General features: G+C 45.9%; 1 protein-coding gene across 1 annotated transcript; it reads right to left on the bottom strand.

Annotated features, from left to right (window-relative positions):
- Positions 1-1,594: 1,594 nt before the first annotated feature.
- Positions 1,595-27,023, bottom strand: OVOL2 (ovo like zinc finger 2). The gene is made up of 4 exons (XM_039874425.1): positions 26,575-27,023; positions 25,711-25,931; positions 14,657-14,846; positions 1,595-2,859 (listed from the first exon to the last, which is right to left on the bottom strand). Exons 1-4 carry the CDS (start codon positions 26,672-26,674, stop codon positions 2,546-2,548), a joined length of 825 nt encoding a protein of 274 aa, XP_039730359.1. The 5' UTR covers positions 26,675-27,023; the 3' UTR covers positions 1,595-2,545.
- Positions 27,024-27,634: the final 611 nt, after the last annotated feature.

Here is a 27,634-nt window from a genome sequence, read left to right as displayed (position 1 = left end):
GGGCCTGAGAGCCAACTTGGGCCAACCAAGACAAAAAGCACCAATCCGAGATCTTTGGCTAAAAGACAAACCCTCCTTCTACAGGGCTGCTGCATGGTGGGATAGAAGTCCAAGGGCGGGTGGTCATCCAGTTTCCACTTTGTCCTGCCACCTGGGAGAGAAAGGTGAGGGATAATGACATGATTTAAACACCTATATCCGGCCACCCCTGAAATGGGAACAACCCTAGACTTATTAGCTTTCCCTTTTCTATTAAAGTCATTTTAAATTGAGTTTCCGTCACCTGCAACCAAGAGCTCTGTTTAATAAAAACCTGACCCTAAAGAGAATGTCACATCAGCTAGTTTACAATTCCCTGGACAAAACAGGCCATAAGCCAGCCGACCCAGCCATAGCCATCTAGATATTCCTTTATAGGAATGTTCATTTTTATTGTCTAAATGACCCAGATAACTGAAGAAAGAAAATCAGCCGCCTTCAAGCCTCTCTCTTCTCTGTATCAAGAGACACGATGCGAGGTCAGCGATTTGCCTGCTGGAGCCAGGGTTGAGCCCTCAGCCCTGGCTCTGCCCCGGGAGGCTGCACTTTATACCACTGTGCTGCCGTGGGTCTCAAGTGCAACCCCTGCCACTGCTGATGCTCAAATGTGGCCATTTAGGCCATGTGGCACCGCAGCTTTAGCCCAAGCACCCAGAGCTTCAGATGAGTCCGAGCAGGACCCACATCGGCCCTTTGGGCTGGCCCCATGGCACTGAGCCTTGCCATTCAGAGAAGCCAGAGGGGTGAGGATCCCTTAAAGCCTGCCCTAGTCTCAGGTTTGTCTCTTGTGTAGGGCCAAGTCAAACCTGAGGCCTTTTCTTTCCTTTTTGAAGGGAGAGTAAGGAGAGAAGAAAAAGAGGTTTTGAGCGGATTTAGGATTCCTGGCCTTTTTGGTCTCCAGCTGCTGGCCTCTGCTGTCATGTCATCTGCTCAGGGGCACAGGGAGCTGACCGCACCCCACCCCACCCCCGCCCGCCACAGAAGTGCTCCAAGGACGTGTGCAGCACCCCACAAATCATAGCTGCCCTGCAAGAGGGTCGATTTCCTTCTTTCTAAAAGAAAAGTGCTGATTTGGAAGAGAAGCGTTATCTCAAGTTATAGGATATGCTATTTACACTGTCCAAATCTTGGCGTAATGCCTAGCCCAGTGTGGGAGAGGAGAGGGGGAGAAAAGTAGGGAGAGAAAATGGAAGGAAAGGAGGGAGAGGAAAGGAAGGGAATTGAAGAGGAAGGGGGACAATGGAAGAAGGAAATAAGAAAATGGCCTCAGCATCCAATGTTTCCTAGACTAAGGAACAGCCTGGTCCCAAAGCAAGGTTTTCTTGATCTTCTAGGGTAGAAATGGACCTGAGGCACTGAGCCTAGGCAATGCCCAGGGAACAAGGGGCAGGACAACGTGGCTGATCACTCACTCAATTCAGGAGACTGGGATAATACCTCTCCTGGCCACTGTGGTTTCCTGAGGATACTGGGCCCTTTCTGCTGCCCATCCATGCATGGAAGGACCCTGAAACCGCCTGCTGCCTCCCTTTTGCCCTATTATGGTCTCAAGTCAGCTTTATTGTTAATCTCCCAGGCCTCTCAGGTGAAGAGATAGAGGTGGCCAAAGGTCAATAAGCTCAGCAGTCACGTGCCTTGAAGGAGGCTGCTGATGCTGCTTGCTGCCCCTTCCACAAGTGTGCTATGTGTGCCAGTGGGCATTCCTCACACTTTAGCATTTGCCACACATTGTCCCCAGTGCCAGACTCCAAGAAGGGAGAAGTGCCTTCTACCAGCAAGTCCCCAACCCAGAAACCCAGAGGCAGTAACCCCAAGGCCACAAAAAGTAACCAGAGCATTTGTGAGCTACCTACTGAGTTGATCCCAGGTGTCTGCAAATCAGTGCGCATGTCAGTTGTCAGTGCTTTCTTTTCATCAGCAGTCTGTGCTCCTGCCCAACGCTCAAGCCTTGCCTCTTTACATCCACCCACTGATACAAAATAATCAACTGCCAAATAACCTGAAGTAGAATGTCATGCAATAAGCCCTAAACAAGGAGCTATATAGTTCAACGCTCCCCCGTTTATTATTATAAGGAAGTTTCATGAGAACATTTCATTTATTAAAATAATTCCTGTAAACTCTCTCAAGATAAAATTCATTTTTCTTGCTTGAGTAGCATTTCAAGTGGAAGTACTTTTATTTCAAGGCACCATAAAATGATGGTCTCTCTAAGAACATCTCTGCCCCCATGTGTGACAATCCTAAAAAAAAAAAGTTCCGCGTGGTGATTAGTCACCCGTAAACTTTCCTAATGTCATTGTGTTCAATAGGACATGAGATACAGGGGGCCAGATGCCACAATTATAATTGGCAGCCTTAGAACAGATCCCCCTGCTGAGGCCCCAAAAGAACAGAGAAATGAACTGAACACTTGCAATTAGAAAAAGCTGGCGGGGCAGGAGACCCTGAAAACCAAAAATCCATGTAAACGTGGCAACCTCGGCGTCTCTTCTCTTCTTTTCCCTCACTTCTCCTCCTCCTCGCTCAGGTTGGCATTCCCCTGGAGTGTGGATGTCAGCTTGTTTTGCAAAATAGCTGCTAGTTTTTTTGATGTCTTTTTAAGGAATGCACTGCCCGGGTGAGCGCTGTTCACGTGCAGGTACAGGTCCTCCTGGGTGGGGCCTGTGTAGCCACAATCCTCACAGACATAGAGCTTGTCCCGGCGCTGCTTGTAGGCATACTGCTGCTGCACCCCGTGGATCTTCTTCAGGTGGGACTCCAAGGAGCAGCGCTGGGTGAAGGCTTTGTTGCAGATGTCACATTTGTAGGGGCGAATACCTACAGGGGTGAGGGGCAGACAAATCACCAGTTGGTCACGGCCAAGCCAGAGTCTCCCACCTAGGAAGCCATCAAAAATCATCATGGACAACCCAACAGCAAAAAAACAAACTACCCGATTCAAAAGTGAAGAGGAACTGAATAGACATTTTCCCAAAGAGGACATACAGATGTCCAATATGTACATGAAAAGGTGCTCAACATCACTAATAATCAGGTACATGGAAATCATGACCACAATATCATCTCACACCTTTCAGAATAGTTATTACCAAAAAGGCAAGGGATAACACAAGTGTTGGCAAGGATGTAGAGAAAAGGGAACCCTCATGCACTGTTAGTGGAAATGTTAACTGGTGCAGACACAATGGAAAAAAGTATGGAGGCTCCTCAAAAAATTAAAAATAGAACTACCATAAGATCCAGCTATCGTATTCTAGGATATACATCCAAAGGAAATGAAAACAGGATCTCAAAGAGATATCTCCACTCCCATGTGCATAGTAGCATTATTCACAATAGCCAAGAAATGGAAACAACCTAAGTGTCCATCAACAAATGAACAGATAAAAAAGATGTGGTATATTTATACAGTGGAATATTATTGAGCCACAAGAAAGAAGGAAATCTTGCTATTGCGGCAACATGGATGGAACTTGAGGATATTATGCTAAGTGAAATAAGCCAGACAGAGAAAGACAAATACTGCACTGGCATTGTTTATATTCGGAAAAGTCAGACTCATAGAAACAGAGTAGGAAAATGGTTGCTAAAGGCTGAGGGTGTGGGAAATAGGGAGTAAAGAAAATCATCATGACCAAAGATTCAACAGGAGGAAAACAAGGCAGGAAACAAAACTGTCCACAAAGGTTCACAGCATACTCCCGAGCAAACAAAAAAAAATGGATATAGTTTTATTCTTCCCACTTGTATGCCCTAATGTTTTGATTTTAGAGTGGGCAAAACAAACCTTGTTTTTATTTTAGTTTAGGTTTTCCAGGAAACAGAACTTGCAACAAAGATTCCAGTACAAGGAGTTACTTGGGAGGGGATGCCAGAAAGCTCCGGTAAGGGGGTGAAGAAGTGAGACAGGGACATGGAAAGGAGACCTTACAAGGTAGAGTCAACAAGCCAGTATCTGCTATAGGCAACAGGAGTCCAATCAGCTGGGCAAGTCGGGAAACAGTGTAGAACACTTCGGAGTCATGCACCCACTGGGAGCTGGGTTTCTACCCACTTGCTCCAGCAGCACTGCGGAGTGCTGCCCCTGGGTGGCAGATTTTCCCTCCATGGCACTTCTAGCCTGCCTCGGGTAGGTAGAATGGGCTCTAGCAAGAACACAAGAACAGGGCTGCACATGTGGGCAGTTGCTGCATGGATGGGTGTGCCCAGAAATGGCAGGGTCTGGGGGCAGGAGTAGGACACTGATGGCATCTGCTACAGTTATGGAAGCATTTCCAAACTAGATCTCATGCTGGCTTTAGAACTGGGCTAATATTAGTGGGGCTTGTCTTCTAGATGGAGAGTTCCTACATGCCATATACACCAGGGAGCTCAGCCTTATCAAAGCACAGTCGTTCCTATTTCCACCATCAGTACTCACCCCGACTGTGGGAGGTCAGAATGTCAGATACAAAGACTTAAGTAAGATTTCTGTAAAGGAAACACGGTGTCATATAAGCATGGAAGCCTGGGAGAGAGTGCTGGGGGTATGTGGAGCAGAGAGGGAGCAGCCATCAGTTAGACCATCTCAAAGCCCAGAGGCCAGGAGGGCCACTGCCTAGAGGAATCCCCAAAGTCTGAGGCATAAAATTTAAGAGTACATACTAATCCATCAAGATAAATAATACTGAAACCTCAAAATACACTAAAAAATCCATGATGAACAAAATTTTAAGTAAGTACAGGAAAAACAAATATGGACAAAATTTTAAATAAGGACAGGATCTGACAGTGCCGTGTGGAGTCACAGTGGAGCTCGAGGTGAAAGGACAAATGTATGCCCTTATGTAGATGTTTTACATATTTTTTAATTGTTTTTTGGGGGGTAATACTGGTTAATAACATTGTATAATTTTCAAGTGTACAGCATTCTACACTTGGGCACTCTATGGCGTGCTCCCCACCGGAGGTCTGCTTTCCTTCCATACCATATACATGATCCCTTCCTCTTACCCACTTCATCCCCCCACCACCTTTCCCCTTTGGTAACCACCATTTTATTGTACCTATGAGTTTATTTCGTTTGTACTTTTCATTTTATATTCCACAGTAGTAAAATCATAAGATTTCATAGATTCTTTAATAGTTATTTTTTTTCCAGAATGTTCGAATTGTGGGGAAAAAAAAGAAAAATTGAAAAGTAGGTTTATTAAAATTTACATTTAAAATGTTTAAATATTGTATAATTGTATAAATATTGTATTGTATAATTTCCAATAATGGAAATTATTATGATTTTATATGCTGGCTTTAACGGAAGCAAATTCCTCAAAAGATATTTTCAAAATTTACTTTTTTCATTTAATACTATTGTTGGAGATTTTTTCAAGTTGGTGCTTACAGCTTGATTTCATTCTTCTTTAAGAGCACCATGGCATTTTGTTGTACTGCTCTACCCAAATCCCATCTTTTAAAAACTATAGAGATGGAGGAAGCAGTGCCCTAGCCCACATCTCATACTGCCTTGTCATACTGCCTTGTACAACCTGGTGGACAAATGGTGGAATTGTGTCACCTGCAAGCTTGTTGAAAATGCAGTCTCGGCCCCGCCCCAGACCTACTGAACTGAATGCAAAAGCTGCGGATCTCCAACCCAAGAGGCTTGTCAAAACACAGGTGCCTGGTCCCACCCCTTATTCTGGGGTGGGGCTGAGACTGTTTCTAACATTTTCCCAGGTGATGCTGAGGAAGCTTATACCAAGACTTGGAGAGTCATAGGTCTAAAGTGATGCCAAATTACATGTAGGGACAGCATTTCTGGTATTTGAAGTCAGCCACACAGCTCATGTCTTCTCTTCAAGGTTAATTGTCCCCAGTTCCTTAATGGTAGCTTGTGAAAGGGGGATAAGGGAGCCACTTCTGTTCAAAAAGATTTTTTTAAAGTATACAGACGATAAAATAAATGAAGTCAAAATGGAAAAAAATATCCTCCCTACCCCCATCCAAACACCTGAACAAATCAAATCACTCATTTTTCTTCCACATCCAGAAGGACACATCATTTCCTGTAACACTCTTGTGAAAAAAAAAAAAATTGTGTTGGATCAATGTTATGGTGAGATGTTACTCTAGCCTACTCAAGTGGAATGCAGGCCTATAGTATATTTCACATATTCTAGAAAAATTGCCAAAAGTTAAACTTTATAATTGTCGGTATTTGGCACATAATAGGTGCTCAGTAAATAATTTTTAAATGAATGAGTGAATGAGAGGTTACATCTTTGGAGCTAGCTTTCCTAAATTTAAGGGTTATGAGACCTCTGCCGAGGAATATGCCCACATGGCAGCTGGCTCCCCTCACTTTTGGCAGATCAAGCAACAAACCTGATTTCAAACCCACAGCTCATCGAAACAGAAATCTACCCAGAGACCAGCTGCTCCTTTCAATAGTTAATGGAAATAACTGTTTTAAAACATCTAAACTAAACAGATGGGGAAACCAGAACACTTAACCAGGCTTTCACCTGGATGCAACAAACTCCGGATTCCTGGAAACAGATGCTCCCAACCCTACCCATGGGGATCTCCACCTCCAATGCTGAAAAGGTAGCTTCGCTGCTTTGCTTGATCCCTGCCCCCTTGAAGACGCCAGCATGCCAGGACTGAATCTAGCATGCATAGGGTCGCATCTCCTTCCTCTCCCCACTTAGCAGATCAGCTGAGCATCTTCTATGGGTTAGCTGTGTACCCCACAAGGCCTACACAGCCAAGGCTGAAAGATTTCAGAGCCCTGCCTCATCCAAACAATGGAGAGAATGGGGTGGCTACAGCATGTTATTGTTGTTGTTGTTTTCCAGAGAGGGGTGGGAATGAACCTGGCTTGGAGGATGGGTGATCCACAGACACCGAGATGAAAAAGAGACAGTAGGCCCTAAAACTCCAGTTATGGCCAATTTTGACTTTCATGAGCCTGCTTCCCTTCCTCTCTGTACATACCACATTCATACCTCACTCATTGGTGGAGGCAAACATTGTCATGCAGCTGCCCCTTGGTGACTCTTTCTGGGGTTGGAAACAAGCTCCTCCCTCTTGGAGCCTCCTATACCCCATGAAATCATGGGTGAGAGATAAAAGTGGCCAGAGAGGAGCCCCAGACAAGGGGGACTGATGCCAAGGCCTCCCTGACACAGGGTCTCACAACCTTAGTGCTCTCGAGCAAAGGTCAACTTCGTCCACGTCTGAAGTGGGACAGCAGAAAACACTGTCTCTGCACCAAACGCCATTAACGCTGACACCGAGACAGTAAGAGTCCAAAGCCACTGAAAACCCAGGCATCACACATCTGCTGCTGGTGTACCAAGTCCACGGTCAAATTGCGGAACCCACCCAGGCTTCAGTTTTCTTATCTATAAAATGGGAATAATATTCATGCCCACCTTGTAAGGCTGCTCTGGGGATTAACCGAGACATTACATGCAAAGGGCCAGCACATACTAAGTACTCAATAGGCCCCAACTGCGAGATCTTACAATCCAGCTCAACATGACACAGATATGCTCCATTCAGAAGCTGGCTCTTGGAGACTTGAGTATTTAGTATTTGTCTTTAAATTATGCCTATATGTATCTTTTTGTATTTGTATGTACTTTTGGTTGTATCATTTCACGGTAAAAAAAAAAAAAAGGATAATTTTTTAAATGTGGTCATTAGGTAGCTGGTGGAGAGAAGGGAAGAGCCTTCTTTCACTGTCTACCCTTTTGAATGTTGTGTTGTAAGCCTGTATTACCTAGTCCAAAAAACACTGAGCATTGGGTTATCAGAAAGGGTGTCTTCTTTTCAAATTTGCTATTTCTACAACCAAAATCAAGCTTCATATCACCAAAGAAAATTCTTTGTTACTGGCGTTTTCTGCTTGCTCTCCTTAATGTAGCGAAGTGCTCCTTTACTGAACTTTATCCAAACATGAGCTTCAGTGAGAAGCCTTTTGCAGGCCTCCTTGTGGGAGTGGATATTTAGGGTGACAAATATCCATAAAAAACGCCCATAAAAATCGTAATGTGTTTACCTGTTGGCCCACTTCGGGAAAATTATCTACAGAAAGACTCACACAGGCAGGCAAAGGATATACAAGAATATTCATGGCAGTACTGTCTGAAATTTAAAGAAAGAAATAAAAGGAAAAAACCTAAAATTGGAAATGAGTGTTATCAGTTTCGGACAAAAGAAAATGATGGTGCCTCCATATTTGAAATTTTGTCATAATCTCATATTTAAGAAATGCCCTGACTATAACTGAAAGAGTGAGGTTGTCTACCTGTGCAGATATGAAACAATCTTCAAGATATATATGCTACACGAAAAAAGCAACGTATATTAAAACTGGGAAAAAAACTTTTTTAATTAAATGGTGGTTTGCTTTCAGGAGTGGAATGGGGGCATGAGGAGGGAGGTTTCGTGTGTCATTTCTTCCCCTTTCACATTGCTTTTTAACTCAAAATTAAGTTAAAATAATGTAGAGGAGTGAAAGTTTGATGAGTAAAGGAGGCAATCCCATATGACAGCATTCAACTCACGAGAAGTGGAGGGCAGTTTATTCTTTTTCTTCCATCTGCCCAGCTCCAAACCTCTCATTTTCCCCGATCCCTTCGATCCTTCCCTTTAGGTTCCAAACAAAGACACCATTGTTTCCTCTTCTTCAATCAAGATGGGATTTGTTTGCCTTCTTCTGTCTCTCTCAAATGTGGCCGACATCAGAAGATAAGGCTAGAAGGCGTCCCAGGGGGTGGGACAAATGCTGGGCTTTGACCAGCGCAGTACCCCCTCCCCACTTCCCTGACCTCAAATCTGAATTCCTCGGCTTCCCTCTAGAGAACTCAGAAGCTTCTACAGGAATGGCAGGCACCTGGAACAGACTTTTTATTTCAGAGTTGTAAAGTTAAAACTAACATGGGTTATGTCCCCTGGCACCCTGCCCCCCAGAGACTGAGCTGGGGACCGTACAGATGTGTGTGCCCTTTCCAACCATCGGTAGTGACTTACACATTCTCCTTTACAGCTTTTATATTGGCTATAGTCTTATAGTATAAGTAGTCATTTTACAAACGAGAAAAATAAAATACTTTCAATAAAAGTGATACTTGTCTGATGAGCCCGGCATATCTGGTCATACCAGTAAACAATGCCCAGACTACACCTAACATACAGCCCTCAATAAATGTGATTCTGGGTTTCCGACATGCTCCCAGGTGCTGCCAGTTATGCTGGGGCATGGACTGCACTTTGGGTGCAGACACTGAGAGCAGAGTTTGGCACATGCGAGAGTTGGTTATTATTTTTTACTGTGAAACACAGATCTCCCTCCGCCAAAAACAAATCATTCCTTCAACGGATGGCCATTCTTAGGATGCATCTCAGCTGGTTCAACACTTAAACAAATCTAAAAGAATATCCTCTAAAAACAGATCTATGATGTTTTCCAGGAGCACAGTTTCTTTAAAACTCAAGCCCACTTCTCCCCATTTTGACGTGAGGTGGATCAACAGCCATGATTTCCCACGTTGGCCTCTGCAATCCTGTCAATTTGAATTAAATAGAGCAAGTCTCTCTACTATGTATATAGTGGATGCTGTTGGTCCCTCATCCAGACCCATCTTCTGAGTCAGCGCATCATCCCCCTGCTATCATGTGTGTTGGCAGCTAACAGCTTCTGGCTATCCCCTTCTCTGAGGAATGGGCACTGAGTAATTGACCTCTCTGCCCAGGGGAGAGGCAGACCTCAACCACTGTCTGACTGATGTGGTGCAGAAATGTCTCCTGCTTGTCTGTAGACAAGACAAGGCTGTGGTGCCATCCAAATTCCAGAGCCCCATGAGATCAGACCGGGGCTGGGCTCCAGCTGAGGGCACACCCTGCTCGGCTCCCTCCTCTATCCTGTCCTGCTCCCCACTCCCTTACAGGTTTCTCCTGAGAGCCCTCTCTCAACAAGTCATATTATAATAACCACCATTTCAGAATCTGCGTCTAGGGAACTTGACCTAAGACAATTTGGACTGAAAATAGGCACTCGTTTGCTGAAATAGTTCTGCAAAATATGAGAGTTCTTTCTGTACTAGTTTCTGTCTTCCAATCTTGAATCAGATGTCATGCGGCTCACATCCCCTATCCCCATCTCACACATACTCCTCTGATTACTCTTTTCTTGGTGAAGTCATATCCAAAAAAGACATCTTAATCTTTTCTTTCATCGGTGTGGATATTAAGGCAAGACATTTTCAGGCTCTGGTTTCCCTGGATCTTTTTCTAAGATGTTTCCTTGTGTTTTGAGTCTTTCCTTAGATGCCTTGTCCTCTCAGTAATTGCAGGGGACAGGAAGAAATATGGGGTATGGGAGGACTAATCCTGATTCTCTATCCCACTGTCTCTGCCCACCTTATCAATATCATATCTACAATCTCAGAAGAAGGGTCTCAGAACAGTTTTTAAATCAGTCATGGTCTAGCCTAATCGAACTATGAGCAAACATACCCTTCACTCAACTGTCTAAATGTATTTGTGAACAGTGTCCATATCTTTGCTTCTGGTTTAAATACAACATTTACTTACTAGTCAATAGCTTTATACTGATTATCCCTTTTGCACAGAGCTCAAGAGATGGCAGGTCAGTTCTCTCACACAAAGAAACCAGGCCCCCAACCAGCACAGCAGCATCCCCAGGGCTGGCCCTGCTTTTTCAGTTTGCTACCAGGTAATCTGTCAGTAAGCTCCTGGCTCCTCTTTCTGGTCCATTATTACCTGAACACAAATCTTCAGTGGAAAATAAACCAGCACAGGGAAAACAGTTCAAGACATTTCCATAATTCTATCTGTTGATCACTTTAAGGGTCAAAACTATGATTAAAAAATTTTTAATGGTTATTTGTAGATATCAATGATCTTAGTACTTTCCAATAGAAATTAAAATGCAAGCTGCTTTGTCATTTAAAGATGTCTAGTAGTCACTTTAAAATAAGGAAAAAGAAACAGAGGAAATTAATTTTAACGATAGTTTGTCTAACCCAATATATTCAAAATATTACCATTTCAACATGAAATCAACATTAAAAATTGAGATACTTTACATTCTTATTTTGCATTAAGTCTTCAAAAAGCTAATGTCTGTTTTATATTTACAGCATGCCTCAATCAGACCAGCCACATTCCGGTGGCTGCTGTACTGGCCGGTGTGCTGCAGGTTTTCTCATTCTTAGATGCCTGCTCAGTATTAGCCTCTCCCCTCATGGGACAAACCATGTGAAGCCCTTTGGGAAAGCATCAGGCAGAAGGCATTTTTATTTACTATATTCAATGATTTCAGCCTCTTCTATAAGAATCTCTAGAAGTATCACCTTTGAGGAGCGGGAGGTAGAGGAACCCAGGAGTCTGGGGGATGTTTCTTACTCGCTGTGGGCAGAGGACATCTAGATGCCACTGAACACATGCTAAGGCTCCTCTGCAACCTGCTAAACCCCAGGCTGAAATGCGGAGTTTGTGCCAGGTTTCCCTTTATCTCACCTTCTTGCAGAGCAAGCAGGCTTCTAGAAACTGAAATAAGGCAGGCTGGATGAGGCCTCAACCTTGAGGAGAACGCTGAATGAGGAAGGCACTGGGAGGCTAAGGGTCCAAAGAGACTCCATAGAGAATAGAAGACCATGAACTTCAGGACCAGCCACTCTGGTTCCTAGCTCTACCACATATGGTTGTTTACCTCCCTGAGCTTGGTCTCCTCATCTATGAAGTGGGGTTAAGGACACCACCAACTCCTTGGAGTTGTTTGGGATAAGATGATAAATGCTGAGGGCCTTGCATGAAGTGACCATTCGTAGCTTGCTGCCATCTGAAGAAGCTGTGTAACCCTCTGCAGGGTCTCCATTCTCTGCCAAGCCATGCCACTCATTTACTAACCCTTCTACTCCCTGGGCAGACACTGTCAACCCCCCACCCAAATCTCTTCAGCCTACCACCAGGTCATCTCAGGTAGCCTTGTAAGGCCAGTGGCTTCCTGCATCTCGGGTGTGAGGATGTTCCCCAGGAAATATGAGAGGCCTGCCAGGGGGATGGGGTTGGAGGACTGTCTGGGTGGGTCCCAGGATGGACTCTCAAGCAAGAAGACATGGGAGTTGATAGATCAGTGCCCTAGCTTCCTCACCCCTGGAGAAATTCTGGGGTATATTCTATACATTTCGTCAAAAGGACCCCAGCGGGATTGAGCCCCAGTTGCCCACAGTGGTAACCTGCTCATTAACTCACTCTTACTGGCGATCTTCTCCTCTATCTATCTCTTCTCCCTACCCCTCACTGAGCCTCCCGAGATCATCTCCCAAATAAAATGCTTACAGTCAGCTAACTCAGATTCAGAGTTCTTTACTATACCATTGACTCGACTTGCAAACTCTTCCCTGAGAAGCGGTCATTCTCTAACATTTTCTCATTAATTCTCCATCAACAGAGAATTAACTCAGGCACTGATGAGGCCACTCTATCAGCTCAGTGTTTATTCCAGCTGAAGGTACCAACAGCCAGCAATGTTCCTGGAGCACATTCACTTTGTTTTAAATGCCAGGATGGAGGATGTGACCATAGAGCCTACCAGGCAAGGAGTAGAAAAAATAGGCTATGCCCTCAAGAAATCCTAAGATAGAGATGAAAAGCTCAGAAATGCTCCAGGGCAAACAATGACAAATGACTGTATGAGTGGTCCCCAATTTACTCCAGCCCTTGGGTCAGCTGTCTATGAGCCTAAGTTTACAGTCACTTGATGGGTCCATTGATAGTCTTAGGCTCCTCCACCACCACAGAGGACTCTCTACCACCTATAGGACCCACCACCAACTGTAGGACCCTCCCCCCACCCCATAGGACCTACCTCCAACCTGACATACCCTAAGCATTCTCCCCACTTCAACCTAAGGTGCCAGCCTGGCCACACAGAGTTCAAACTTTTACTGATTCATTGGTGCTAGGGTCTAAAAAAGAAGTCTTAAAGCCAGACCCAAAAGAATACACACTGTAGGATTCTATTTCTATCACATTAAAAAACAGGCAATGGTAATTCATGCTGTTAGAAGTTACAATAAATAGCGGTGCCTCTTTTAAGGAAAGAGATGGTGATTTGGAGGGGGCACAAGAGAGTGGGCAGTGACTTCTGGTGTCTGGAAATATTCCATTCCTTGGTCTGGTTGCTAGTTCTATAGGTATGTTCACTTTGTAAAAATTCCTAAATTTGTTAAATTATGCATGTATGATTTGTGTACTTCTCTGGATGTCTGTTATATCTGAATGAAGAATACCCTCCAGAAAAAAGTATTTGAAAAGGAAAAAATAAAAAAGAAATTTTTAGTATGCCAGCCCACCCTCTAAGGTGGAGGACACTCTCCCCAGGCCAAGGAGGCAGCTATGGCCAGTACTCTAAGAACAAAGAAGCATAAGGGCTATAAAAGAAATCTGAATTAGAGGGTCTGAGAAGGGTCTTGTGGGGGAGTTGAGGGACTGGAAACCCTATCTGGACGGAGGAATAGACATTTCCCTATTCCTACCAAAAATGCCAGGGGAAACCCTAAACTCTGAAAAGGCTTCAGGGTTCAAGGGTACTAGGTACAGTAAATTCTATGAGGCTGTGGAAAGAGTGGGTAGCAACCAGGATGGGGTGAACAGGTTAGGATGGGATAGGTCTAAATGAAATGAAACAGGATGGAATGGGATTGAGATGGGCTAGGATAGGATGGGGATTTGAAGATGGAACCCAGATGTGAGGGGCTTTACACGAAGCCCATCAAGATGAGGAGATTGGATTTCCCCTTGCCCAGAGTTGGAGACTTTTTTAGCAGGAAAGTGGCATCCTTAGAATTTTCCTCAAGGAATCACTTTGCACTGATGTAGACCGTGGACTTCAAGGAGAAGCCTGGAGGCCAAATATTTCTAAGATAAAACTAATGAGGCTGTCATCAATCAGAGAGAGAGAGGCCCATGAGCACCCCCAGGATTCTCTGTGACGTGAGTTGGAGAGGACCCAGATTCACACTTCCTGAGGAGGGAAACTGAGAGAGGCCCAAAGGGAGGAAGATGCTTGCCTGCCAGCCTCAAGTAGGAGGCTCAGTCAACTCTAAGTGAACCAACCATTTTCTTCTCTTTTTGAGTTCTCAGGAAGAACATGATGTTATTCAGACATGGGCTTACTTCCCAAGAAAGAAGCATAAAATACCACCAGTGGGACCACAGGGACCACAGGGACCACATCCCAGCAGTTGGCCCCGCCTGAGGGGTTGAACTACGCTAACCTGCAGCATTGCATCCAGCCTCACAATTCTCAGAACACCTCCAGCCAGTGATTTGTCTTGTGCTGTGCCAGAATTTGCATCATTAGTCCCGTCTCACAGGGCAAAACAGGCTAAGAGAGGGGGGTTGCCTGGCCCAAGGTAACACAGCTGGCAAGTGGCACAGCCAGGAGGTGAACCCAGATGGGTTGGTTCCAAGTGCCCCATCCTGTGACCTTTCCAGAAACACGACACTACTCCCAACTTGGTTCTTTGGTGAGAAAGAAACTGGAACTCTTGGCCATAAAAATAAAACCAAAACCAAAAGCACCTGCCACCTTCCTCACCTGTATGTGTGCGGACATGCCTCTTCAGGTCAAAGGTGTCGTTGAAGCCCTTGCCGCAGAAGGTGCACAGGTGCCTCTTCACCTGGTTGTGGCACTTGAGGTGCCGGTTGAGCATACGCTGTAGGCGGAAGCCCTTGCCACACAGGTCACAGCTGTGAACCGCCGAGTCATTGCATGTGCCTGTGGTGAACTAGGACAGAGAGAGGCTATGAGGACTCCAGTGTAGGCGGACACATCCTGGGGGCTTATCCCAGGAGCCCACATCCCTGTGTCTCTAGGCTTGGCCTGGCTAGGGCTTCTGCTCCTAAAAATTCCAGGCAGGTTTTGGCTCTGGGGAAGATGGAACGACTGGCAGCTCCTGTCAACATTCATTCTCCCCTTCTTCCTTAGAACAGACCTCTAATTTTTAGCAGGCTACTCTGCCTCCAGATCTGCATTTCCCAGACTTACAGCAAGCAAGTCATGGCTCTATGACTACCAGCCAATGAAATATACTCTAAGGAGGAAGGATGGTACCCTTTCCCTCCTTTACTCCTTCCTGCTGGCTAGAGATCTAACAGCCACCTTGGACCACAACGGGAAAGCCAATGCTGAGGATGGGAGAGCAGAAAGAAAGGAGTCTAGGTCCAGACAACATCATGGAGCCTGTAGTAGATAGTCCTCAAAGTCAGCCACAGTCAATTCCTCCCTCCCATGCATGCATGCTGCTGCATCCATCAAGAGATGAAGACTATTTCCTCTCCTTTTGGACCAACGGGATGCAGAGAGAATGTGTCAGTTCCAGGGCCTTCTTAAAGGGCCTTGCAGCTTCTACATCTTCCCTCTTAGAAGCCAGCTTCCATGTTAGAAGTCCAAGATCACCAGGCTGTGAGGAAGCCCAAGCAGCCATGTGGACAGTGAGAGGCCAGGCCATGTGTAGGAGCACTGAGGTGCTGGGTATGAAAATAGCCTCACTAGACCTTCCAGCCTAGCCCATGACTGCCCCAGCTGAGTGAGTGACCTCAGCTAATACTGCCCAGCTAATACTGCCTAGCTGAGCTGTGCCCCTGACACAAAAAATTATAAACAAATAAAATGATCATTTTGGAAATGACTTGGGCGGGATCTCACAGCTTCATTATCAGCAAAGCCACAGCTGCATCACAGGCTCTGGGCTCCCACTTCAGTGTTCTCTCAATGTATTTGCCACCTCTGAGAAAGAAAACTGAATCTATAATTATGTGGTGAAAAACACCAGATCTAATATATTCATCAAAGTTTTCCTAGTTACCAAATCAGATCCTTTAGAAGAATGATTCAATTGCTCTGCCAAAATTCTACTCATAAAGGACCTAAAAACTTTATTTTCAGAAAAACATCATTAGCAAGAGTTGGTCCTATCCTGGCTCAGTACCTTCCTAGCCTCAAATACAACCCTCCCTTCATCCACTGGGTGTTGCCGTCCACTGAGACCCACTGCAACTGTTTCCTCCCTGATGCAGCTTGTCCAACTACAACAGCCCTTGGCTGCACTATTCTCCCACCTATAAGACCAGTGTCTCTCAAGTCTCTGGTGCACATGAATCCCCTGGGGGTCTTGTTAAAATGCAGATTCTGATTTAGGATGTCTGGAGGGGCCTACACGTTGCATTTCTAACTAGCTCTTACACACAAATGTTTCCTCAGAGTTCATCTGGTTTCCTCAAGTAAGCGCGCTGCATCAGTAAATGTTTGTGTACATTCTTGACCCCCATGCCCCAAGCCCAGACACGGGCCAGTGCACAGTCAGAAAGTGCTGATAGGCAGTGGCTCACAGGTGGGAAGATACAAAGAGATACAAAAAGACCCGAGGGAAGCATAAGACCACAGAATAGGGTTTTCCTGTCAGCTTCCTCTGAACCAGTTTTCTCATCTACTTGCAGCTTAATGAGTCTCAGCTGACCAAATAGTGCCTGATCTGCAACAGGCCCTGTGCTCAGAGCTGGAGGGAATACAGCCACCAGGATGGCTCTTCCCCAAGAAGCTGCAGTGGGGGAGCAGATCAGTCAACAGGCTACTCACACCTAGGAAAACTGGGTGCAATGCACACCTCAGAGGGACACCTACCCCTGACGTGGAGCAAGAGAGAAGGTGCATCCAGAGCAAATGAGATCTTCAGCTATGAGGAGGAAGAGAGGGGGAATGGCAAAGAGTATTCCAGGAGAGGGTGTTGGGAAACAGGGGACTGTGTGGTTCCACGTGGCTAGCCTGAGCCCCAGGAAAGCAGTCAATGAAGAGAGCTCTGGTAGCAGAGAAGGGCAGGGTCCACCTTAGGGCTCTACTTTGGGGGCCCTAACGAGCAAGACTGTTCTGAGTGGGTGGGAGGTGGGGACGTCAGAAGGAGGACAGTTGCAGGGGTTGAGTTTGATGACTCAGATAGGTGGCCATCCTAGGCCCTCAACTGCCTCACACCCTGCCTCTGCTCCCCAGAGGGGTGGGACCTGGCACTCTGCCTGAGGTAGACCCATCTGTGCCCAAGGCAATCACTTTTCTATCTCTAGGACAGGTCATGGTCTCCTTCTTGTCCAGCAGTCCTCATTCTGGTCTTGCCTCCCTTGAAGAGATGTGAAAAGCCTAAATATGACCCAAGTCTTGGCAAACTGAGTACTTAGAGCTTCTCAAGGCCAAGTCTACACAGTGAGGGGCTAATAAAATGGAACACAGACAATTAACCCTGGTAATTATGATTAAAAACATGTAGAAAGCTTGAACTATCTTTTGAAAGTCCTGTAGAATGTGCCTGAGGACTACAGTTCAAACCCGAACTCTTGTTTACTTTAATCCTTTTGGTAAATTCCTATTTTTAAAATGCTCAGCATGTAATATGGATACCTTCTAATACGGTCCACGATGAAAAATCTCAAATCACTGGCATTATTTTGTTTGAAAAGAATAAAATCTTGAAGGGCAGAGGGAAGGGAGATTAGTGACAATTTAAGGGACTACAGGGCCAGTGGATCATCTGAACAAGATACAGAAGCTGGGGAGAAAATAAGAATGGAGGAGGGATGCAGACTAAGGTAACTCTGTTTCCTCAGGGGGAGCTTTCCTCGGGTTTTCTTGGAGCAAAAATAAAAGTTCTCCAAGTATGCCTCGGCAAAGGCAATTTTTCCATTTCTCCACCTTCATATTCATCCCCATTTCATAGCATGGAAAACTCCTAGAAAACTCCAGCCCCAGCTGTCGTCGGACTACAATAGCAAGAAAAGACCCACCCAGGGAAGACCCGCCCAGCTTAGCCCAGTCATTTCACAGAATTAGAAAATATAATTATTTTAAGGGACTAAATTTGGGGTTATTTGTGAAGCAGCAATTAGATTAAAACTGGAATAGTAACAGACGTATCACATCCTCTACAGAACACCAGATCTGCCACATTTCTGAATGTTCTCTCCCAAGAGGGCTGCATAAGGCAGAAGACACATCTGATTCTTGGAATGACATCCCAGGAGTCAGAGGACCAGCAATCCCTCCTGGGTCACACGTCTGCTCACCAAGCCATCTTTACCATGTTTACACAAGTTCATAGCTAACACTCTACACCTCCTAAAGGTTCAAATAGGGTTAACCTATTTTACCTTGTTATTCTACTCTGCACATAGTAGACCAAAATTAGTTACATAATAGTTATCTTAGTTACAAAATGAGTGGAATAGGGAGACAGAAATGCTGAGGATCAAATAAAAACCTAGAGCTGGCTAGTTGTATGATGTCATATAATATCCCTGGGCCACAGTTGCCCACATGTAAAAATAATAAAATGGTATTAGATGAGCTCTTCAGCAGAATAAGAAGCTAAGAGCGAAGTCTGTTTCTCAATTTCCTAAGTTTAAATCCTGCTCCACCACTTTCAGACTCTGGGACGTAGACAAGTCACTCAATCTCTCTAAGCCTTAATTTCATTACTTGCAAAATGTAGATCATAATGATATTTGCCTTTTGGGATTTTTACGAAATTAAATGAAGAAAAGCTACTTAAAAAAAAAAATCTGATGCTTGATAAGTCCTAACTCTTACAGTTAGACCAGCTCCAAAATTCCGTGATCTTAAATAAAAGTTAATTGGTCAAAACCCCTTGTTTGCTCATTTGGCTTTTGAATTTTTCTCTTTATGCTGAAAGAATAAGAAGACTAACCCTCAGTGTGAGCCACAAGTTTCTAGACCTTCATCCACAACTCTGTAATCCGAAAAGCTCTGAAAACCAACATTCTCTCCTATATCCCTTGGCAATAAAACCTGATCCAAGTTGACATGGAGTGATACATAGACTTTTCCTGTTTGGTGTCAATATTCATGTGTTTTGATATGAAAATATTAATGTGTTTAATTACAGGGTACCACTCCAGACCTGCCAGGGGTGGTATTTACACCATGCTTGCTACCTTCTGAAAAAAACTTAATAGTTTCACCCTTAATCCAAAATTAACGCTTTGCAAAAGGCTTATTAATAATGAAGTGGGGAAGCTACCATGGACGGTGGGAGATGACATCAGTCTGCAGATTAATTCAGGGCAAGAAAAATGAAGAGAGATTGAGCAACTCTCGAACCCCATGGATTGGTGCTATCTTGCTTGCTGTCCTGATCTCTGCTTTCATTTAAAAAAACACACAAAGTTCCCCTCTAGTCTAAAAAACAGGCCTATGCAGCAGAAACAAACCAATCATTGTATCAGTGCTGCTGAAAACTTCAGGAGCGTCTGGGGAGGTAGGGACTTCGGGTTGGCCCTCGACCAACTTCAAAGCTGGCTAAGGTCACTTACCTGTCAATCTAAAATAAAAATTAAAAAGTAAAAATTAAAAAACCTTTTATTTTCTGTTGATGCTTCCACCAGACAAATTCACTAAATTAATGGTCCTATTTCCTGTGGGAGGGTATTATGAGCCCAAGCTACCTTCTGATGGCCATTTGAACAACATGTCCACTGACACATTTGCTATGCTTGAGTGCTCAAAACATACTAAGAGTATTTATTACTCCAATTTAGGGGGGATAAAATTTCTGCTCCTGGTCCCACTTACCATTTCCTTAGCGTCACAACTCTGCTGTATGGCAGAACGAGAACCTTCTCAAATGCAGAGATGATGAAGAGAATATATGTTTAGAATCCAGAAAAAAAGTGAGGCTCAAAAAGCTGTAAACTGCATATAGCCACATGACTTGTAGGTGCCCACACTAGAAATTTTGAATGTGGCTTGCAAAACTTGTGCCTACAGTTCCACCTGACAGACCCATGGGTCTGGGCATGATGTGGGGAAAGGGAAAGAAGAACCCTGTTGTTTGTCTCATATCATGGTGAGAAATAGCTTCAGATTCCTTCATGGCAGACTGTCAACGCTAACAGCTACAGTACCAAAGATACCTCCCCCATTATGCAATACAACGACGTTAAAAGAATAAGGCTCCTTCGATTGGACTTCGCCATTAATAACTGAGGAATTCAACTAAACCTCTCTGAGCTTTCCTTTTCTCCCCTTGAAAATGAGATTGGCCGAGATAAGTGTTAAAGATCCCTGTGATAGATCCTATGGTTAGACATTCAGCCTCTATTCCTCCTCCTTCTGGACAGCCTTCCTGTACTGCAGAGACCAGGAAGTTAGAAATGACATTTCCCAAACTCCCTTGCAGCTATTGTTTTTAAATATAGCCCAGTAGGGACTTGTGTTCTGCCAATTACATGCATTATCAGAAGATTTGAATTCGGACCTGGATTAATTGAACAGAGGCAGGCACATGGCAATTGGTTTACACTCTACATTAGCAGAAGCATCGTGATACAGGAGCAGGCAGCCATACAGGCAGTAGTTGCAGCTCCCTAGGTGGCCCAGTTCTGCAGTGAAGCTCAGCCTGGTCTTTCTTTAGTCTATTTAGTACCCTATAATTAACCATTCTCTGCTTAAGCTAGCTACAGTGGACTTGTTGTCTGTGACTAAACCTGTGCAGGCCCTTCCAACAATAAAAACCCACTTCGCTATATTCAAATTAAAAGCTGGTGCAGTTAACATTTATATTGTTCTCCTATGCCTCCTTTTCCCCCTTTAAATTAATTCAAACTTTTCTGAGCATCGATTCTAAGTATTTTCTAAGATCTCCCTTTTCTTCTTGTTTTACTTCAAATGCTGTCACTTAAGTCTAGGGACTGTTGACTTCTTCCCTGCCTGTATTTCTGTTCTGTACTGACTTATATTCTCGTGGGTCAGGCATTATTTCACTTGGTATTGGAGATACAAGCCCAGTAGGGGCTTGTTCTCTGCCTTTGGCAGACTTAGAATCAAGAAAAGGAGTCTGATTAGCCAAATGTGTAGTCAGGGAGATGAGTAGCAAGTTACAATGGGGGCAGGGAGAAGGACATCCAATTCTCTTTTGGGAGACAGAATAAGAAAGGAGTCAGGGACAGAATTTATGTTCTCTTCAAAATATCAAATGGATGGGTTTTTGTAAACTACTTAAATCTATGACTCACAATAATACTTAAACACAAACTAATTGACCATCACTAGAGAATTCTGGTGAACCAACTGATTATCTTGAAAACTAGTTAATAAAAGGAATCATATTTTGCTTTTCTTAAATGAACTGTCTCACTGGGAAACCAAATGGCAGATGAGGGGAAGTGTCTCCCTATAGAAGAATTTCAGCTAATAAATACGGGACAGAATTAGAATATTACTGTTCTGCAACCCCTAATAACCTAAAATAGTTAGACCTTGAGCCTCAATGACTGCTAATATCACAAGAGACAACCAAATATTATGTGCCCCTTGATGGAAAGATGCCCACCACTGTGACGTACTTTAGCTAAAATAAAATAAACCCAATCAAGCATCTAAAGCAGTGTTGTCCAATAGAACTTTCTTCAATAATAGAAATGTCCTAATCTGTACTGTCCAATAGAGTAGCCACTAACCAAGTGGCTACTAAGCGCTTGAAATATGGGCTGAGGGATGTAATTTTTAGTTTTAATTAATTTAAATTTAAATAGTCACAAATGCCTGTGGATACCATTTTGGACAGTGCAGCTGCAGACCCAACTACCATTTAGAGAAAATGTAGGTGACAAGGACCATTAAACACCACGGTGATGCGTTCTATAAAGTCCAGATTGCTGGAAACTCCACAAACAAATTAACCATCTCCTCAACGGCTAACTGAAAAAGAGAGGGAGGGAAAATATGTAAAAAGACACTTGAATGACACATAAATCAATTACAATGCGTGGACATTATGTAGACCTAATTCAGCAAACTGAAAAAATAAAGGTATGAATTTATGAAACAAATAACAATGTGAACACCATTGTGAATATGAGTGTAATCATATATTTTGGTCTTTATCTATTAGAGACACATTCCAAAATATTTATAATGTCTGAGATTTGCCTTAAAATAAGGTCAGGGGAGGGATGGGTGGGACTTGCCACCAGTTCATCGTGGTTGGGTCCAGGTGACAGGTACTCTGCCTTTGAAAATCTTCATAAAAAAATGATGGAAAAAGAAAAAGACTACTCCACATTCACACATCTGTCACTACTGGAAGACTCCGGACTACAGAGCCAGGTGAAAAGCCAAGAATACTTTCGAAATAATTCTAATCTCAATTCCTTTGAAGAATCCTTGGGAGAGGCCAAAAGAAGAGAGAAAAAGAATGGGATCGGGTAAGAAGACAAATTCACTTGCTAGTCTAAACTTGTACCTGGGTCCCACCAGCCACTCTGAATAAGGAATGAATAATATCAGTCAACAAACTGATTTAACTTCAGAGTTAACTTTGTTTCTAATAAACCTTGGAAGGACAATGGTGATGGGGAGGGGGTCTCTACAAATGGTTCCAGCACAAAAGGGACTTAAAGTGACCTGGACCTCTGGCATGAACACTTTCCCAGAGGCACATCATCTCCTCACCCTGATCTGTTTTGTAAATTACAGAATCCTCAGTAGTAAAGAGACAATTACAATTTCGTAACTTGCCCTAAGGCACACAGTCAAAAGACAACTAGGCTGAGAAAGAACTTTTCCTAACCGGCACCTACCACTCCTCTCCAGATCCACTGGTTGTAGTCAGGTTGGTAAATCCCTTGTCTCTACTACAGGCAAACTAATATTGGATGTTAACAAAACTTGCTATAAGTCATTGTCAGCTAAATTCCTATTGGGCAATTTATAATATACAAAAGTGCTCAATATTTTACATTTAACCTACGCAACACTTCTGAGAGGCTGATTCTATTATTTCTCTATTTTACACATCAGGGAACTGAGTTCAGAAGAGGTCATATGTCCCTAACCATAGCTGGTAAGATGGACTCAACTGAGGTTTTCCTTCTCAAAAACCTTCCTGAGATCCTTTCTCACCCTCAAGGGAACATCCACACTTGGCTTGGTCCCTTCACTATCTCACCTTGTCCTAGCTACATTTCACTTTCAACTTTCCCTGATCCCCAACAGTTTTGCATACTGCAGCCACCATAGTTCTGAGTCCTTTCTTTATACAGGTTTTGGACTCAGCTCATACTACCCTAAAGCCTGCTTCTCCCCTTTTCCATAGGCCTCAAATCCACACCAAGAAAACTTCCCCTGCTCAGAATCTACCACATCTTTTCCGTGCTTCTGGTTTAGAATTTACTTTCCCGTACTAGAGTTATTAATAATTGAGTCTCCCCACCAATCCAAATAATTCTAGCTAGAGTTATTGGGCACCTACCATGCTCCAATCTTAACTCATTTATCCGCACAAATCTATAAGTATCATTATCCCCATTTTAAGGACAAGGAAACTGAGGCTCAGAGGGATTAACAATTTGCCCAAGGTCACACAGCTAAGAAGTGACAAAACTAGAGCCTAGAGGTTTAACCATTACTGTCAGAGGATTATAGAACACTAGAGTGGGAGCATTTTTATCTCCTGGCTTGCTACCTGGTACACAGCAGGCACTCCACACTGTTAGATGGGATGTTGCCTCTCTCTGCAGGTCAAGAACTCACACTTGCCCTTCCTCTGGTCCTAAGAGCCATCTGCCAAGTGTCTTAAAATCATTAAAACTAAGTTGTTAAATTTATGCATCATGTATGAGCCTTATCCTTTAGTGGCTTTTCACTCTGGTTAGGAAACTAATTCTTGAGAGTTCCGTGCTTTGCATAGAACTTTATTGTTACACAACATGCTAAATCATGGGCAATTTGGCCAGTCATTTGAAAATGGCCACTATCACGACTGATAATTCTGGAGGCTTGGAGCATCTTAACACCAAGATGTCTCCTTATCTGTGGGTGGAAGCTGCCGGCCTTCCTCAGTAAACAAACAACACTCCTCCGGAAACTATGTTAATGGTTGAAGAGCAAAAGCAATACCCCACCCCACCGCCCACATCCCTGGGGCAGCACGTAGGTTTATTCATTCCCTTTAAGCCAGGGCTCCCAGCCCACTGTTTGCCTGGGGCAGGGAAGAAAGATCTCCTAAAATGTTGGTTAAGGGGCTGGATATTTTTCCTCAGCCACTTTCTCTTGAGAGTAATCTGGGCAATTGAGGGGCAAACTGTCTAAAATCCAATCCAAAACAATGTTTCAATTGTCTTCCCAGCCTGATGATAAATATGCAAGTGGGACACTTTGTAGAATTTCCTGAAGGGCAGAGCTGCCAGCCTCAGGCAAACTGAGCTCTCCCACCTAACCTCATCTGGCCCAGAAAAGCCTCAGGCTAGCTGACTTTGAACCTCAGCAGAACCCTTAACACGAAGTAGTATGCCCTCTTAAGAGCATCCTTTAAAGATGTCTTCCCAAAGGATTCCAGGTCAGCCCTTTAGCCTCGATTCATAACCGAATGCACCCCGGCCCACTCCCAGCCAAGCCCTGGAGCCAGGAATAAGGAATACGAGTAGGGGAGGGGTTATCTCTCCCAGGAAAAGTAACGGAGACCTTCCCAATCCACAGCAAACTCTAGAGATCCTCCTCCCCAGCCCTCTCCGCCCCCAACTCCCAGCCAAGCCTCAGGAGTCAAGAGTATGCATAGGGGAGAGATCGCCTCTCCCAGGAAAAGTAACGGAAGCTTTCCCAATCCACAGCAAAAACGCTTGGGTTCCTCTTCTCTATCCTCTCCACCCCCTCCTGGGCAGCCGGACCGCCCAAGAATTATCACCTACAACAAGGGCCGGGAGCCCGCAAAGGGTCACATTGTGGCCCGTCCGGCTAGAAATTGGGCTCGTGTTCCTAAAACACCACTCCCTGGCTCTAGCTGATTGAGTCAGTGGAATGGGATTCTTTAATCTTGGGGGTAGCGGATTTCTTTGCGCTGGCAATCATGGAAGTGCAGATGTCTCCTACAATTCTAGAAGACTGGAGTGGGGGAGGGGAGCTGAAGCGCGACGATAGAGAGGAAGGAACACTCCAACCCACTGGGGCGGGCACTGAGGCAATTTTCAGTTTAACTCATTTATCCTTCATTTTAATTCAAGAAAATTTTAAAGACAGGACAAATGTAAAGCGCGCCGCACAGACCTCGTGTCTAACGGACACTCCATAATTGGCATTGGGAATAGCTGTTATTGTGAAAGGCCCACTGTGTGCCAAGCTGCCGCCACAGTCTCCAAAACCCAAGTAAGGATGTGAAATTCAGAATTCACACAGCGCTAAGAACTGCTCCCCAGAGGGTGGGATTCCGGAGCCTGTGTCCCTCTTTTCCAACCACGGGAACCCCGACGGCCTGGTTAGTCTTTGGGTCTTACACACGGAATTGACTGATGGAGGGAGAAAGCTGCTCCTGAGCCTTTTAGGCAGTTCCCGAGGCTGCCCGGTGGACTGTGCCGGCTCGGGGAGCCAGCCTCCGGGACGCAGCGGCGCAGGCGGCTGGCTTAGGAGCCAGCAGGAGAACGCGCGGAGGCGCCCTGGCCCCGGCCCAGGGGCAGGTGCAGGAGCCGTGCGGCGGGCGAGCTGGGTTCCCCGGTGCCCGGGTACGCGGGCGGGTGCGGCAGGGAGGGGCGCGGGCCCCCAGATCCCGACGCCAGGGTGTGGTGCTGGTGGCGGCGGGGGCAGAGTCGGCACCATACCTTGATTTTCGACCTGGCGACCGGGCGCTGCTTCGCCGCCAGTTGTCCACCCGGGCCCTCGGCGTCTCCAGGCTCGCGGGTTTGGCGCTCGGGGGCGCGCGGGGACGAGTTGCTCTCTGCGCCTCCAGGCTCCCCAGCGCTGCTGCTGCCGCCGCCGCTGCTGCTACCGCCGTCGCTGCGGCAGTCTTCGGGGGGGTCGAGGAGCAGACGTCCCAGGCCCACTGCGGAGGAAGGGTCCGCGCGGGGACACACAGACACGCGGCGTCAGGCCCGGGCGCCTGCGGCAGTTTGACCTGCGGGCGGTGCAGCAGCCGCCCCACCCCGCCCCAGACCTGGTTAAAGCCGAGGGGGTGCGCAAGAGAGCCCCCGGCTCGGCCTCCCGAGCGAGCTCCGGGTCCTAGGGGCGGCTCCTAGGTCCCGGTCCCCGTGCCCACGAGGAACTCAGGGGCCCCGCGCGCCACGTTTCCTCTTTCTGGGATGGGAGTGAAGGGGTCTGACCTCTACCCACCCAGCCCCCGCGGGCTAGACGGATCCTTGTGCAACCTCATGAGGACGTGAGACTGGGGATAGCCCCTACTGGCCTTCAGTTTCCCCTTCTAGGCCACCTCGACCCGCTCTGCAGCCAACGGTCCCGCCGCTGGGCAATTAGAGGCGCCCACTAGGGGGAAGGGGCAACAAGATGTCTCGGGTTTCCAACCCTCTCACTCTTAATCCTCTCGTTCTCAGAGACTTCTTCCTTCCCCCTGGAAGAGGGGCCATGGGGTGGGGAGTCCAGCCTCAGCCGATGAACAGAGGGGACCTGCTCATCCCTGCCCCCACCCCAGGAGCTCAGAGCCCAGGCCCGGACCCCGCGCCCGCGCTCACCTGGGATGTAGGTGTCTGCCCTTTTCTCGTCCGGGAGCTCATCCCAGCTGCGGACCGAGACCCCCAGGCTCCTCCTCTTTACTAGGAAGACTTTGGGCATAGTGGGGCCCCCTACCCGGACTGCGTCCCCCTCTTCCCGGCTGCTCCCCGCTAGAGGCGGCGGCAATGGCTGGGTCCCCGGCTCCTGTCGGCCAGAGCCCACCTTTCCGCCTAGTCGGCCCTCTCCCTCGGTCCCCCGCCGCAGCGCGGCCTTGGCCTCTCCCCCGAACTCCCGGCGATTCCTAGCCTTCTGGCTCAGCGACACCTATGCCTTAAATCGCGGGTGAGACCACGCCGAGGAAAAAGTTTCATAAGGTGGAATAGAAAAGGCACCAGGAAACTTGGGAGTGAGCATGCGCCCTGCAACATAACGGTGTCAACAAGCTCGCTACCTGTCCGACCGGTTCCGGCGGCCGGGCTGCCTGTTCCAGCCCTTCCTTAGGCATGAATGTTTGCAAAAGAATTTAACGTCTGATTCTCCCCCCCCCCTCCCCTTTTTAAAAAGAAGAGCGTTTTTTAATGAATCCCCAACCCCATTTCCCATCACAGGTACCTCGGGGCGAACTCTGAGGTAAACCCCAGGTCCGCTTCCCAGGGCACCCCTCTAGAGATATGGGGCCTCTTGAGAGTTGGGCCCCCTCCTACCCCCAAGAGTGTTTGTCTCCGACAAGCAAGCCAAAAAATGTCTCAGTTCCTCTGGACCTTGTGGATTGTTCCCGGGGATTGTTGAAATCTTGGCGGCCGGAAGGGGGAGGCTGTGGGGAGACCCCCAGGGATCTGATCTGGTAAAGGGGAGGGGAGCTTGGGCGTTTAAGCTCCCATCATCAACAACAGTTTCCCCAAATAAAAACAGTAATAATAAATTTTAAAATTCAACATCTTTAGAACACATTGTTATTTTGTGCCATGCAATGTAAGAAAAACAAGTCGGCTTGTTCCGCCAAAGCAGCTTTCACTCCAAGACCTTTCATTCCAGGAGCACCCTCATCCCAAATAAACACATAATGGAAACAAAAGCCAA

The sequence above is a fragment of the Pteropus medius genome, unplaced genomic scaffold (assembly GCF_902729225.1).
Source record: "Pteropus medius unplaced genomic scaffold, Ma_sr-lr_union100, whole genome shotgun sequence".
Lineage (NCBI taxonomy): Eukaryota > Metazoa > Chordata > Mammalia > Chiroptera > Pteropodidae > Pteropus > Pteropus medius.
This window is presented reverse-complemented; position numbering and strand designations above follow the sequence as displayed.

Excerpts from the sequence above, each read along its gene's own strand:
- OVOL2 (XM_039874425.1), bottom strand. The coding sequence starts at position 26,674 with ATGCCCAAAGTCTTCCTAGTAAAGAGGAGGAGCCTGGGGGTCTCGGTC. Across the intron at positions 25,932-26,574 it reads GGCAGACACCTACATCCCAG|TGGGCCTGGGACGTCTGCTC; the intron begins GTGAGCGCGGGC and ends CTTCCTCCGCAG. Across the intron at positions 2,860-14,656 it reads GCATGTCCGCACACATACAG|GTATTCGCCCCTACAAATGT; the intron begins GTGAGGAAGGTG and ends TCACCCCTGTAG.